The sequence below is a fragment of the Mycena indigotica genome (genome assembly GCF_014461135.1).
Source record: "Mycena indigotica strain 171206Taipei chromosome Unknown Mind.scaff0011, whole genome shotgun sequence".
NCBI lineage: Eukaryota > Fungi > Basidiomycota > Agaricomycetes > Agaricales > Mycenaceae > Mycena > Mycena indigotica.
In genome coordinates, this window is record NW_023503010.1 from 525,231 (window position 1) to 539,990 (window position 14,760).

The 14,760-nt window shown below is 48.6% G+C and overlaps 5 protein-coding genes across 5 annotated transcripts; 3 read left to right on the forward strand and 2 right to left on the reverse strand.

The window, feature by feature from the left end:
* Positions 1-1,287: 1,287 nt before the first annotated feature.
* MIND_01157100 (Glycoside hydrolase family 55 protein) lies at positions 1,288-1,763 on the forward strand (the record flags this gene model as incomplete). The annotated part of the gene is made up of 4 exons (XM_037368095.1): positions 1,288-1,398; positions 1,454-1,546; positions 1,598-1,659; positions 1,706-1,763. The coding sequence occupies 4 exons, from the start codon at positions 1,288-1,290 to the stop codon at positions 1,761-1,763; spliced, it is 324 nt and encodes a 107-aa protein (XP_037215021.1).
* Positions 1,764-2,880: 1,117 nt separating this feature from the next.
* MIND_01157200 (uncharacterized protein) lies at positions 2,881-3,392 on the forward strand (the record flags this gene model as incomplete). The annotated part of the gene is made up of 4 exons (XM_037368096.1): positions 2,881-2,934; positions 2,988-3,149; positions 3,199-3,309; positions 3,363-3,392. 4 exons carry the CDS (start codon positions 2,881-2,883, stop codon positions 3,390-3,392), a joined length of 357 nt encoding a protein of 118 aa, XP_037215022.1.
* Positions 3,393-8,299: 4,907 nt separating this feature from the next.
* MIND_01157300 (uncharacterized protein) lies at positions 8,300-10,023 on the reverse strand (the record flags this gene model as incomplete). The annotated part of the gene is made up of 6 exons (XM_037368097.1): positions 9,509-10,023; positions 8,927-9,459; positions 8,840-8,881; positions 8,509-8,793; positions 8,374-8,459; positions 8,300-8,323 (listed from the first exon to the last, which is right to left on the reverse strand). Exons 1-6 carry the CDS (start codon positions 10,003-10,005, stop codon positions 8,300-8,302), a joined length of 1,467 nt encoding a protein of 488 aa, XP_037215023.1. The 5' UTR covers positions 10,006-10,023.
* Positions 10,024-10,362: 339 nt separating this feature from the next.
* On the forward strand, positions 10,363-11,391 carry MIND_01157400 (uncharacterized protein; the record flags this gene model as incomplete). The annotated part of the gene is made up of 5 exons (XM_037368098.1): positions 10,363-10,419; positions 10,469-10,789; positions 10,840-10,899; positions 10,949-11,322; positions 11,376-11,391. 5 exons carry the CDS (start codon positions 10,363-10,365, stop codon positions 11,389-11,391), a joined length of 828 nt encoding a protein of 275 aa, XP_037215024.1.
* Positions 11,392-12,128: 737 nt separating this feature from the next.
* MIND_01157500 (uncharacterized protein) lies at positions 12,129-13,836 on the reverse strand (the record flags this gene model as incomplete). Its single annotated transcript, XM_037368099.1, has 5 exons — positions 12,129-12,587; positions 12,640-12,872; positions 12,929-13,143; positions 13,192-13,434; positions 13,772-13,836. 5 exons carry the CDS (start codon positions 13,834-13,836, stop codon positions 12,129-12,131), a joined length of 1,215 nt encoding a protein of 404 aa, XP_037215025.1.
* Between the last annotated feature and the right edge of the window lie 924 nt (positions 13,837-14,760).

Genomic DNA, 14,760 nt, shown 5'->3' on the forward strand with positions numbered 1-14,760 from the left:
AATGGTTGATCAGTATGCTACCTCTATAGCTGTAAGTATAGCTGCTACAGCACAAACTAAAGTCAGTGAATTGCCTAACTTTCCTACGGGTCATGTGTTTTGAAACAGCACTTTTTCTGAAAATAATTAAAAACAGCGGTTTGAAACAGCTGTTTCAAAACACGGTTTGAAACACGACTTAAATCCTGCACCCTAGTATGCAGTGACTCGGCCAGCTTATATATAGATTGGAATCTGCCTGAGCTTCTGCCGGAGGTATTGATACTTCGTATGTAGAGTTGAGATGTGCATGGCCGAATCTGTGGGGGTTTTCCCCACGCATTCATCTTGTCCGAAGCAATAAATGGAGGCTTGGGGTCAACAACTGTCCAGCAACGATGCACATCCTTGCGTGGATCCTTCCTGCTATTGTTTGCTACCCCTCTCTTGTTGCTGCAGCGGCAGCAGGATGTGCTGGAATCTCTGGAGCAGCAGCTCCCACTGGTATGATTTAAATTTCTCATTACCACTGGACTTTGAAGTCATTTCCATGCCAGATCCATTTTGGATGAGTGACTCAGCACTAACAAGCCTGAGCAAGAGTGCATACAAGACAGGCTATAAAGTAAGCTGGGAAACTTTATAATTATATTGTTGATTTCCAAGTAGGTTTTCCGAAATGTAAAAACTGATTATCACGTATGTTATTAATGTCTTTATTTCTCTGGATTTCTTAATTGGTTAAGGCTGTTGGAGATGGTGTTGCAGGAATGCTTTCTTAACAAGAAAGGGTTATAGTATTACTAACTTTTGGATCATTAGATGATACTCAAGCTATCAACAATGCTATTAGTGGTATACAAAAAAAATGTTTATTTATGATAGCTATCTGACCATCTCATAGATGGAGGCCGTTGTGGTCAAGGTTGTGCTTCTTCAACAGTATGTTCTCAACATCTCATGCTTTCAATTAATAATTGAAATAACTTGAATGTCTAGATCACACCGGCTATTATATTTTTCCCTCCTGGCAAAGTGATTTTTCCTCTTTCATTATTCAACTCTAATCTCACTTGGAACAGTACCGTGTGACAGCACCTATTATTCCGTTGGAATCTCCTTTATTATTATTTGATAAATACTGACATTAAAATAACAGATTTTACTATACTACTTTGTGAGTATATCTTATGGATCACCTGTATCTCACATAAATATGAAACCCTAGAGTTGGAGACTACAACAACAAGCCTACACTTGTTGCAGATGCCAATTTTGTTGGAGTTGCAGTAATTGGTAAAGACAACTATGAAAGTACTTGATACAACCAAGTTTGATCTTATAACAGATGCTGATCCATATATACCCGGAGAGATTGGACCTGATGGCAATGGTGTAAACTGGTGGACAAATCAGAATGTCAGTCATATCTCCTTTTGAACAAACTTATATCTTCTGATATCAACTGCAATAGAATTTCTTTCGATCTGTTCGCAACTTTGTAATTGATGTCACAGCCATGTCACCAGCAGCCTTTGGTACAGGAATTCACTGGCAAGTTGGACAGGTACAGTATATATTTAGTTCACAGTTGAAGCAAAGGCTGAGATAGTAACAGGCAACATCATTGATGAACATTGATTTCAAGATGAACAAGGCAGCAGGGACAAAGCATCAAGGGTTGTTAATCTGATATATCTCTCTATTGAACTCAGCTCATTGACAGAGTCTTTATGGAAAATGGGTCTGGTGGATTCATGTCAGACCTCACTTTTGATGGGTAAGGCTCTAGCAATCTGAATGATTGTGGTATTGAATGCTTTTAGTGGTGCATTTGGGATGTGGATTTCCAATCAGCAATTTACTATCCGCAATATAAAAATCACCAATGCTGGCTCAGCTGTATATCAACTATGGAACTGGGGGTTCACATGGCAGAACATTCAGATCTTGTCAGTGTTTAATATCTTATTACTTAGTTTCTTTTGTTGATATCTTTTGAGGAATTGCCAAGTGGGATTTGATTTAAACACAGGAGGGTTAACCCAGCCAACTCAGGTTGATATTGATTGTGCTATATGCAGGGGAACTAATGATATTTAAAGAGTGCTGGTGGACTTGTGATTATTGACTCTAAAATCTCCTCAACAGGGATTGGCATTCGGGTAAATCTCTTAATTAAGATTTAATTCATACTCAGCTGATAAATTCATAGATGTCAAGCAGTCAACCTACCACACTTGCTGGCTCTCTAGTCTTAGATAATGTTGCATTTTCTGGCATTACAACAGCCAATATTCAGGATGCTAGTGGAACAGTTGTAGCTGCAAACTCTGGAATTGGTCTTGAATGGTTTCAAGGAAATGTTTATCTAGGTATATCATGAAAATTTTTGTATATATATCTTACTAACTCAAACTTCAAGGAAATTCAAAGAAATATCTCAGAGGATCTTATACACCTGCTGGATCTAGGCCACAGCTCTTAACTGACATAACTGGAATATATTTCTCACGCTCTCGGCCACAGTACCAGTTATATGCCACTAGCCGTAGGATATTTCCCTGACTTTATTTTCAAGTATCTAATAGCCTTCTCTAGAGTTTCGTACCCTGATGACAAGTGGGCTTGGAGCAAAGGGTGATGGAGTATCTGATGATACAGCGGCTATCAACAACTTTCTCTCTCAGGTATGTTATAAACTCTTGATCAAGACAAATTTCCATCTATTCTTAGAATTCAGGATGTGCTATACTTGGTAAGGCCTACTTATCAATATATATTATATTGGTACAATTTATTAATATTGTTATAGTTATTGAAACAGGAACATATCTTGTAACAGACACAATATTTGTGCCATCTGGGACACAGATTGTTGGTGTTTTATATTCTGTTATCATGGGCACAGGATCCAATTTTGCGAGCCAAGCAAATCCTCGTCCTGTGATTCAGGTATACATTAATATTTCCTTTGAGAAATCAGCTTCACTGATCTTAAATGTTAGGTTGGGAATCCTGGAGACAATGGAGTAGTAGAAATGAGTGATTTGGTTATTACAACAACAGGTGGCTCAGCTGGGGCTATTGGCATTCAATGGAATCTAGAGGCATCTTCACCTGGAGCTGCAGGTCTCTGGGATGTCCATATCCGGCTTGGAGGTGCCATGGTCAGTTAGTTTGCAAATTTCTCACTTAACATAACATTATTTTTATTAGGGCACCAAAGTCAACAGTGCAAACTGTCCTACATCATCAATTAATTTAGCCAGTTGTGCTTCAGCATTTCTAGGGCTTCATATCACTACATTTGGCTCTGGTTACTTTGAGGTATGATATGTTTACAAAATATTATTGTTAATCTGTTTTAATCTGATTACTAGAATGTCTGGGTTTGGAATGCTGGCAAGTGATAAACCTCTTTCTTGAGATAAGCTCATTAATGAAATAGATCATGACTTGGATGATCCAAATCAAACTCGAATCAACTCCTTAAGTGCCCGAGGAATCCTTGTTGAATCAGCTGGTGGACCAGTCTGGCTTGTAGGAACAGCCTCAGAGCATCATGTACGTGTATGATTTCATTCAAGTTTAGATAGCAATTCTAACATTTACCAAAATAGGTGCTCTACCAATATTCATTCAATAATGCTCAGAATATTTATGCTGGACTAATTCAAACTGAAACACCTTATTTTCAGCCTTCTCCAAGACCCCCTGCACCATTCTCAGCCAATTCACTCTATGGAGACCCAACTGAGGTTGTTGCAGATGCCTGGGGTCTTGTCATCACAAACTCCTTCAATATATTTGTTTATGGTGCTGGGCTTTACAGTTTCTTTCAGGTAAGTATAGTATTTTACCTTTCTACTCCAGTTTAACATCATTTTAGTCTTATGGACAGGATTGTGTTCCAAGTCGAAACTGCCAGAACTCTATGGTCCTTGTAGACCAAGAATCATCAGCAGTATATATATACCAGCTTACAACTGCAGGAAGCACCAACATGATTAGCTACCCTGGAAACATGTCTGTTGCCTTGCAGGCAGATAACATCAATGGATTTGCAAGCACTCTGACCTTGTGGGAGTCTAATGTACGTAATGACCAGTGATATCAAGCTAAGTAACCAGGACTCAATTATATTAGGGGATGGGTGCTCCCGGAAATGGTTCTGGTAATGGTGTCTTTGGAAACTTCAACTTCATTCCTTGGAGTAAGGCATTCTCTTTAGTTAAAAAGATAAGTTAACAAAACATTCCAGACCCAAATCCAGTACCACATGCTGGAGCTAGCTCAGAAACATTTGTAGCTAGTGGGGGTGGAAGCACTGTGATTTCCATTCCAACGCAGCCCACAATTGTCACACTTGGTGGCCAGTTCATCTTTTTGGATCCTGGAGGCACACCTGTGACTGCAATGTTGCCATCAACTATCTCTGAAGTAAATGGAGTGACACCAAGTTGGACACTCCCCATTATTCCTCCAAACTCAGCCTCAATTACATTCACTGCACCTATTAGTGGCAATCCAACATTTACAACTGTGGTTCCATCACCTACAATTGGGAGCATTGAAACAGTAACTGGTCCTGGTGGAGTCAAATGGTCAATTTCTGGTGCCTCAACTGGTCCTACTATTATAGGGCTTTTTACCAACATCAATTGGTATCTCTGGTGGAATAACTCCTACACCAATTATGCCAATTGGCTGGCTTGGCCCGTGGACAGATCCTGTCTTCCCTAATGTATGATTTTCATTGTTATCAGAATATGAACATAATATCCTAATATTGTGTAGACTATAACAACAGGACAACCGCCCCAAGTAACCTCTAATGTTCCTTGGAGTAAGTAATCCAGTATCTTAAAGCTGCATTATTATTGACTAGATAAATGCAGATCCAAATCCATTTCCATCTCCAGGTGCAAAATCTGAAACATTTGTCTGCTCTGGAACAACTACAAGCTTTGCTATTCCCACTACTACAACTGTTATATCAGCAGGCAAAGCAACTATTACTCTCAATAGGTATTGATTACTTCTAGCATGAGGTGTTAATAACACTTAGCAGTGGGGGTACACCAGTCAATGGCCCTTTAGCAACTCAGTGCTCAGAAGTGGGTGGTATTTTTCCTACCTGGTGTATGTATTTAGCTGCTTCATCAACATCCTGCCTATTAAATTACTTCCATAGCTCTTGATATCCTTCCACCTCCCGGCGCCTCCACAATCACATTTACAGGCCCACTGACATCAACACCAACATATCTCACTATTATTCCCGTACCTCCTAATACAAATGCAGTCCACCCAACTATTATTGGACCTCCTGGAGATCATAACCGGTGTAACAGCCTCAACCTTTGGTCTCTTCTTTTTGGTGGGATAATAGATCCATGCCTACCACTCGATATTGGGATAATTGGTGGAATTACCCCAGTGTGTTGATGAATTTTATAAATGAAATTCTTGAAACTTATATATATATATAGGTTCCAATGCCACCTCCAGGCTGGGATGGTCCTTGGACCAATCCAATTCCACGCCCAACTCCAACACCTTCTGATGGTGACAATGAAGGTAGTCAAACAACAATGTCCATGAGCTCAACAAGCAGCACACCATCTTCTTGTCCAACAATGCCTGTTGATTTGACACTACCTGATGAGCCAGACAATGCTGATTGGGATGGACAAGGTACTGATCCTGATCAACGCCGCAAGCGTGGTATGTCCCTTTGTGTTCTCAGGAAAATAACCTCAATTTAAGCCTTTGGAAGATATCAAGCTAGAGAAATCTGTCAACAAATATCCTATTCCTCAGCTCTTGGCATTTAGCGACCAAGTAGCAGGGAAACTAAAGCAGATGTGGCATTGGCTAACAGATTCCCCTTTGCAAAAGTCTCAACCTTTGGCAATATCAGTTGCACATCAAGTTAACAAATCTACTGTCAGCACCCAGAATAGTACCCATTTCTTAGTCCGTAGAAACCGCAGTAGGTGATTCACCAAACACCCTAACAGACCCCAACCAACACTAGAAATTAATATTCCACGGTGTGATGGTATAATGGTTACAAATGTCAACAATGTTCTGCTAGGTGCTGCAGACTATGTCCAGCTCAATGCTGCAAGAAATAGTATTGATACAACACTGAATGCTGTTCCTGTTTCTGGACCCCCAACAGGTGGCCAGTCAACAAACCGTAGGTCCTATCTATGTGTAATGAATTTGTGAGCTAATCATCTATTTTCATAGAGGAGCATGTGTTTGAGTGGGTTATCTACTTCACTTATGACATAGAGATATACTGATGATATTAGGCTGGGTTATATTGGACAATGGGTTGGAAGTGCACCAATGCTGGCTGGAGATTGCAACTGGTAATTAACAATATAGAATTTATGTTTGGATTCTCATACTATTATGACATAGGGTATCTGATAATCTGATTGATTATGCACGTGCAGATGGCTCAACCATGGGACTTGCTCTAGTGGAAAGTATTGATAAGGTGAGTATTGTTTCTATCAATTAGTCTCTTAACAATAATGATTTAATTTCACAAATATAGACTGCAAATATGGTGTAAGTTATATTCTGTCTGTTAAGTGCACTCCTCAACCAGTGATCATTTGACTTTTAGCTGGGTGGACAAGCCCCTGAACCAAGGTGTGTGCTTGCCAACTTCGCAAGAATTCAACTGATAAGAAACAGCCAAATCAAATGTTGTCAATCAAAATGCAAACACACCTACCAATCCACCAATGGCAGCAAAGATCAGTAATATTGCCAGTTCTGCCAGTTTCAATGCAGCATCAGATCAGATATATCGTATGGAGTAAGTTCTTGTGACAAAAACAGAGCACTCTATATCACTTATCAAATTTCAGGTTTTTCTTGAGAAATCTTGCAGCTGTTGGCCAATGTATGTACCAGGAAATTTACCAATCAGATGGTTTAAACCTAATCTTCTTCTTTTTTCAAAAAGATTTTGGTGGAACATCACAAATATTCCAAGCAACTGCACTGTCTGTACAAAATCTGCTTTCTGAGATCACACCAACGACTGTCTTGGCAAATGATGCTAGTTTGCCCCTCATGTTTAACACATGGCTGACAAACTTAATCAACACCTATCCTAATGGATGCACGTAAGTCCAATCAGCTACAAGTTATTTTCAGTGCATTGAGAACCACCATACTAGATCTCGCGGAACTAATTCATGGAACCTTTATCGTGCGGCAATGCAAACACTATCTGCTCGCGCTGGAATGCCTGTCCCCACATGTTTTGCACTGTATACCTCCAATGTGGTGAGTACTATATTCTGAGCACCCTCATGTTTGCTGCTCATGAAGAAATAATGGCAGTACAACCCTTCCACATTTAATCCCCGGGTATGTGATTACACCAGCTAGATAATTGCACTCACCCCTGAAAGATTCTTCTGCCGCCTGCCCCGACAGCACCTCGATGCAATGTCCCTGGAACGCCGGGTGTAGTCAAATATCTATCCGCAGGCTCCAGCCCCCAAACCGGCACCGTCGGGTATGGCACAAACGGACATGTCAAAATAATGGGCTCCGGAGATACCGTGAGTTGTTTCGACCTCCACTGCTGCTGTGTCCAACACTTGCTAGGGCTTCTACGCAATCGGGTCCGGCCGTTCGATTAGCGACCTCCACCTCCAAGCCCAGCCAATGGACAGCCTGGCGGGATGTGGAGGGACTGGATCATATTTGTTCGGCGAATTTCCGGTCAACTCGCAGCCCTATTCGACGGTGGGACTGTCGTTCACCTGCCCCAACGGGCTCGGCCCCCAGGACACCACGATTACCTTCATGATGAAGGGCCAACTGCTCCCCGCATGCACTTTTGTCCGGGAAGTCGTCACTCCGCCCCAGCAATGGGTCGTCTCGGTGTGCAGCCCCACGCTGGCACAGAACCAGGCCTGTGTTGCAGGCTATCTAAAGGCTGGCATCGTCACCAACCCTCAAACCTTGGTGATGAGCTCGTTGACGTTTTCGCCTACGTAGAGCTGCCGGGAATAAGGTTGGGTTCTACACAGTTCTTCATTTTGTTTTTCATGAGTAGGGGTTGAATTTTCTGGATCTCGTCGAATTTTATATTGTTCAACATGCTAAGGCAGTCGTTTGATTATCGTTTTTACCTGAGAATTCTATTAAATTCCAAAGATAACAAGTACGCATTACACCTGAGCGAATTCGCTGCTATATCCTGAAGAGGCAAATACCTCATAAAAATCTAGAGCTACAAATCTTGTAAATCGTTAACGTCTGCCGCCGAAACCCCTTAGCGAGTCGGGGCACATAGATGCTATCATCTTTAGTTAGCACCAGATAAAAATGTGAATGTCAGACACACACATTCATCGTTTTGGCATGGTCAGGTTTATGCACCTGCGTTCTGCAGTTCCATCCGTACCAGCAGTTTTGCTTCGGCCTCCATCCATCTGGAAGCCAGGCATATCAGATGAAACAAGACAAGGTCAAAAGACTCACTAGCGACCTTCTGCTTGTACAACCACCCCACGAGATGTGCGCCGACAAAGCGGTGCATACAAGCCATACAGAGCTTTTCGTCCTTCGTCCACAAGGAGAACTCGGAGTTCGGCGCACGAAGAGAAGCGTCATCGTATAGCCCCTCGATGAGTTTTTCTGCCCCGAGCCGCGAGGCGGCGGTGGGCCCCATAACAAGCTCGACCAGAGGGGCAGCTTCAATATCGTTCTCGTTAAGTTGGCCCGGAAGAAGCGCACAGAAGTCGACCGCGATCAAGCGGGCCCAGTCTACGTGAGGTTATGCTGGGACCATTGTAGCGGAGAAAAGTCTCACTAGCTTTATGCCACAGTTCGGCTGCGATACCACATTGCGCACCTGAAGAACGGTAAGATAAACGAATGACAAGACAAGAGAACTCACAGTTTGAAGCTGCCGCTAGCACTACGGGATCTTCGTCCAGAATAGCACCCCATACTGATATAGGCAGTGTTTTATCCAGCTCCTTCAACCGCGCCCCGAGGGACGCTGTCAAGAATCCAGTGAACAATTGGTTGTCCTCCTCGGAGGTCATGACCTCGGGCTCCAGCGCATCTTCAAATGGCTGCTCGCTCTTCTGATTGTGCGCTGCCAATATCACCGCTGGCCCCGTAGCGAGACAGATGTCCTTCAGCCGCGAAAAATCGGCCGGGTCCGAAAGCACATCGTTAATGAGCAAGTACATCAAGTCGACGACAGAGTGTATCGCGAATAGGTCGGAAGCAGTGTAGTCGCGCAGATGGGCAAGGCGTGCGGTATGTATTTTGGCGATAATTCCGGGTTCGTTGTCCTCCATGGAGTCGATGTCGTCGAGGTTTAACGGGAGATAGAACAACTCGCAGAAGAGCATGACACGATATGCAGCACGGGAAAAGCGGTGAAATTGGGAGGGCGTAAGGGGCGTTGGATGCGATGATCTGGGTGGACTACATGAGGAGGAAGACGTGATACTGTTGGACGACATACTTTTCAATAAACCACAGCGCCAGATCCTCCACAAGCTGGGCATTCCTCGCGAGCTTGAAGCGTTCTTCGGGAGTAAGAATGCCGAGAGGCTTGTCCTCAGCGTAAGGTGGATGCTTGGGAGTCTGTGGTTTCCTTTTTGCAGGTGTCGCGCTGTCCTCATCATCCTCCGTGTCCGATTCAGTCACTGAATCCTCGTCATTTTCCTGACCCTCTATTCCACTCCAGTCATTTGGCGTCTTCTCAGGGTAGGGGTAGCGCAGGTACCGCACCGCCTGGGGCAAGGCGGGGCCAACAATGTTGCCCGCAACCGCCACTAGAATCGACTGTCGTGCAGAAACAAACACTGTGTGCCACGTAGAGCAGACGCCCACAGCGGCATGAAGGGTGTCAAAATCGGGCGCGGCGCGTAAAATGAGGTCAAGGACGTCATATGGCACAGACACGCCCGAAACGAGCGTGCTGGCCGCCGACACTGGGGCCAGGAAGGCGGAGGACATGGGGGCGGAAGGAGAGGAGGGCGGACGACAGGTGATCGAGATGCTGTCAAAAGTGGTCACGGGATGGCGGGGGCAGTGCAACGGTTCTTCTTCCGCGATGGCTCCGTAACCTTCCCAATCGCCGCTCGTGCAGCTCGAAAGATTGGCGGCTCGCCTGCTCTTGTTCCCACACAATTGTATATGGCGGCTTATCTGCCTCCATGCAGGCCGCGGCATGGCTTTATCGAGCCAAATCATCAACCACGAAGACACATTGTCTGCCTCATTGCAAGCTGGCGGAGATGGATATAAAACCTCCTTGTCTTCCTATCTGGGCTATTAGCGACCCACTCCCTCCGCAACTTACCTCAAGCCGCAATGGAAAGTATCACAAATGATTCGTATTGGCGCGACCTGGCGAGAGCGCTGCCAACTGCAAGTTTTCCCTCAGTCTCCCGTGGTCAAGTCTAACGATTTTCATCAGGTTCCCAAGCTCGAGATGACCGCACAGGTCCTCGAGCAACTTCTTGTCGACGTTGAGAGCGGCGCTAATACGACCTCACGAATGTCGAACAACTGGAATTCCTCCCGAAGTAATCACCATCGACGGAGCAGCAGCAACAGCTCCTACAGCTCCAGCCCTGTCTCCCCCTCTTCCCGCACTCGAGGTGCCGCTTCGCCCCGCTACGCCCGTACCCCAATGGAACTCGCCAAACTGATGAATCGCCGACCAGCGTCCACCCAGCGCCTTGCCCCTCTTGCATTGAGCAGCAGTCCAGAGCTTCCATTACCCGCCAACCCTCCTGTAAGCGGTAGCGCTTGTCTGTTTGCATACCTCTAACGCCAATCGATAAGGCCCTCAATCCCAAAACCGCGTTCCCAGTGCAAGAGACAGACGACGGGCTCGAGGCTCCGGTGAGGCATCACTTTATCACCATGCGTCACTCAGCTGACGCTCTTCCAGCCTCCAGCAAGCACATACTATCTCCCTCCAGCCCAGTTCCCGGTCTATGTTCATGCTCCACGCCCCATCCACTCGATTTCCCTCCATGCCATAACCCCGCCCTCCCCGGTCTCGCCCAAGTCACGCGGCCCAACGCCCCATTGCCAGCGCCGCAGGACATCCACCTCCTCGACTGGGTCGTCTGACGCCCGTCGCAGTCGCCATTCCGTGCGGGTCAAGGCTGATAACGGCCACGAACAGCCACCCGTCCCGAAACTGAAGCGCCAGTCCATCATACGCGCTAATAGCATGAGCGCTGCGGACTCTCGTGTGCAAATACTCCAACGCCCACGAACAGATTCATTGGAGACCTTGTTTCCTGAAGGTATATCGCGGTAAGTCATTGATCCTCTATTTTCTTGGAAGCCACGGTGTTCATGTATCACAGGACAACGACACAGTAGGCTTGGATCGTGATATACTATCGATACCTCGAGGGTTCCCAGATTTGTTATACCCACATGAAGCCCCCAAATATACCTGTTTCCGCCAGTTCCAACTTGAATTTCGTACGAACAAGGGTCATCATTGACATCCTTTGAATGTTGTCTTCTGGGGGTGCTACTAGTAGTCAGCTTATATAAAGCCTCCACAATTAAATTTCATGTACTCCGAGTATGCTCGGAGTATCTCTGCCTCTTGCTTTATCCAGTTCATTTTTCCCACTTGACCTCTTCTTCCAGTCATCTAATTCAAAAAATACTAGTAGTTTGGCTTTGATAGAGAAGTCCTGCTGCACTTGAAGCTCAATGAAAAATGTCAAGTCTCTGGGTCCGAAAAACTTGACTGGCACACATAATTGTGACAGGACTGAGAAATAGAAAAGGCTTCGCCCATTCCCACAAGATTTTTCCAGCCAGAACATTTCTGAATCTCGGCTGTTGCTCCTCAAGCCCCCAAGACTGTCCACACTGAGTTTAAATCAAAACTAGGATTCGATTCTAGCCCTGTATGCTAGTACATGGGGCCCAGCTCGAAGGTAATACTATCGAAGCATCAAGATAGGTACATAAGCGCGCAGGACTGGCTGCACTACAAGCATCGCGTCCTGGCGATACGGTCGTGGTACGAGAGCAGGTGCAAAGCAAGGGTCGGAAAGCGGGTTCGTATCAAGAAGAGACAGTGCTGTCTGGGGACGTGGTCATGTAAAGGATGGACGGGAGTTGTTGGGGGAGGGGAGTCGGAGATAATGTGGACGGAGTAATCGGGGGTTGTGGTGGAACAATGGCAAAACTGTGCTCAGAAGGAACGGGCAACGCCAGCCCGATGCATGTGGCGAACCCGGGAACGACGGACTTCCTCGCGGACATCGACAACCTCTTGACGGCGGTGGTGGGAACGTTTCGCCCGACAGGAAGCTGAGCCAGATTTCGTCGGTACCGCGGATGCGACACTCGTGGTAGAGGAAGCCGGAGACGAAGCTTTCTTGGTGGTAGAGCTTGCAGGAGGGGAAGTGCTCTTCTTTGTGGTGGCGGGGGGAGGACGGCTTCTCGGTAGTGTTATCATCAGAGCCACCCTGTGCTGGGGCCGGAGATCCACCACCAATGAAAGAGGCCACGGCTGGGCCTGGAAATTTGTAGGCGCCCTTCATGTTATAGACCTGGTGATGGGGACGGGTTAGTACAGCGAATAAGCATGATGAATGGCCGCACGTCAATGAGGATCCCAGCGTCAGTCGGTTTGTATGCGCTAGGAAGCTTGACGGTCTCGCTGTCGCTTGGCACACCCTTGCCTGCGCCAGTGACACTGAGCTGCACACAGCCAGGGTAAAACTCTGCACCGCCTTGAGACTGCGCAGTGTGGAGGGCGATGATTTCGTGTCGGAGGAGATAATTGCCCGCCTTGAGGTTCGCCGGAATGGTTACGGTCGCTGGAGAGCCATTGTCTATTTGGAGCGGTGAGTCAAAACGAGATTTAACATGAGGATGGGATTCGACACACCAAGGTTTGCCTGAGCCCATTTACCGCTCGCATCCATGCCCTGTTCTTGTATTTTGAACCACTTGGCCTTGCTGGCGTCAAATTGAGCACAATTGCCGCCACAGTCCGCCATATAGGCCATCATGGGACCAACATCATGGAACCAGAAGCCGGAGCCCGTGAGCGTCTGCCAGAACACATCGAGCTTGCTACCGGCAGCGACGGTGGCCACTTGGCTGGCGAGCTTTGCGTGTTTGCTGCAGGTTGCGAGGTTGTGTGCTTACTAACAGGGAGGTTGTTGGCGGATGGCACTGGAGGCAGCGTTGGGCAGCTCCTCGGTGGGCTCGTTGCCTTTGAAGAGCTTCTTGGCGCCGCCCACGCTAACGCTAACAGAACCGATCCAGCCATGGGTGAGAACAGAAGAGACAAGGGTGAAGGTAACAAGGACGGAGTTGATTGGTGGGCGAGATGAAGGAGTGACTGGGCAGGAGGCGGAAGCAAGGCGGAAAGGAGGAAGATGAGCAAAGCTGGCTTGGTCAACCGAGCAAGGCTTCGATTGAGTGGAGCGTATACACGACGCGACGTGGCACTGTGTGCGTGTGTGCGCCTGTGCGTGTGTGCGCCTGTGCGTGTGTGCGTCCTCCGCCTACGCCTCGACTCAGGACGTGCGCCGTCTGTGCGTCTGTGCGTCCTCCGCGCGTTTGATTTTGATTGATTAAATCTGCTTATATAACATGTTACCCTCCCTTGCACGCCTCGCTCCAACGCTAAGTCGCGCTCGCTCGCCAAGTCGCGCGAGCGAGAGCGTACTCTAATATACAACTTTCTGAGGCGCACGGACCTCTAGAAAGTCACGAGATAAACCTAGTAGGGGAGAAAAAAATGGATTTGGGGCTGGTTTGGACGTGTCTGGCGGGGGTCTCGGGCATGGTTTGGGGGAGACAAGGTGCTACTCATTCTCGGGCAGTCCGGGCAAGCATAGGTAGCAGAGAACAAGGTGGAATTCTATTTTAAGAGGTACATCGAGGCGCGCTAATTTAACACGCGTCGCGACGCGTCTAACCCAAGTCCCCATTTCCACCACATAGCCCAAGTCAACGACAGTGGGCAACACTGTCCCGGGCGCGTTGATAGTCGGAGGCCTCGCGGGCCGCGGGGGGGGGGGGGGCGGGGAAAAAGGGGGGAGGCCCCAAAAAGGGGGGGGAAAAAACCCCCCCCCCGAAACCGAAAAACAAACGGGGGGGGGGGGCCCCCCCAGGGGGGCGCGAGGAGTCCCCCCCCCCCCCCGCCCCCCGCCCGGGAAGGGGGGCCCCCCCCCCCCCGGCGGGGGCCGGGGGGGGGGGGGGGGGGGGCCCGGGGGGGGGGGGGGGGGCGGGAGAGGGGAAGGGGGGGCCCGAAAAGAAAAAAAAAAGGAACACCGGGCCCCCCCCGGGGGGGCACGGGGGCCGGGCCGCCCCGGGCCCCGGCCCCCGCCCCCGGCGGGCCGCGGGCCCCCCCCGGGGAGGGGGGGGAGCGGGGGGGGGAGGGGGGGGGGGCCGCCGGGGGGGGGGGAGGGGGGGGGGGGAGGGGGGGGGAAAGGCACAGGGGGGGCCCCACCCCCGGGGAAAAAACACGGGCGGGGCGGCGCCCGCCGCCCGGGGGGGGGCCCCCGGGCGGGGGGGGGGGGGGGGGGGGGGGGGGGGGGGGGGGGGGGGGGGGCCGGGGGAGGGGGGGGGGGGGGGGGCGGGACGGGGGGGGGGCCCGGCCGGGGGGGGGGGGGGGGGGGGGGGGGGGGGGGGGGGGGGGGGGGGGGGGGGGGAGGGGGGAAAGCGGGCAACCGGCCCGGGCCGGGGGGGGGGGGGGGGGGGGAGGGG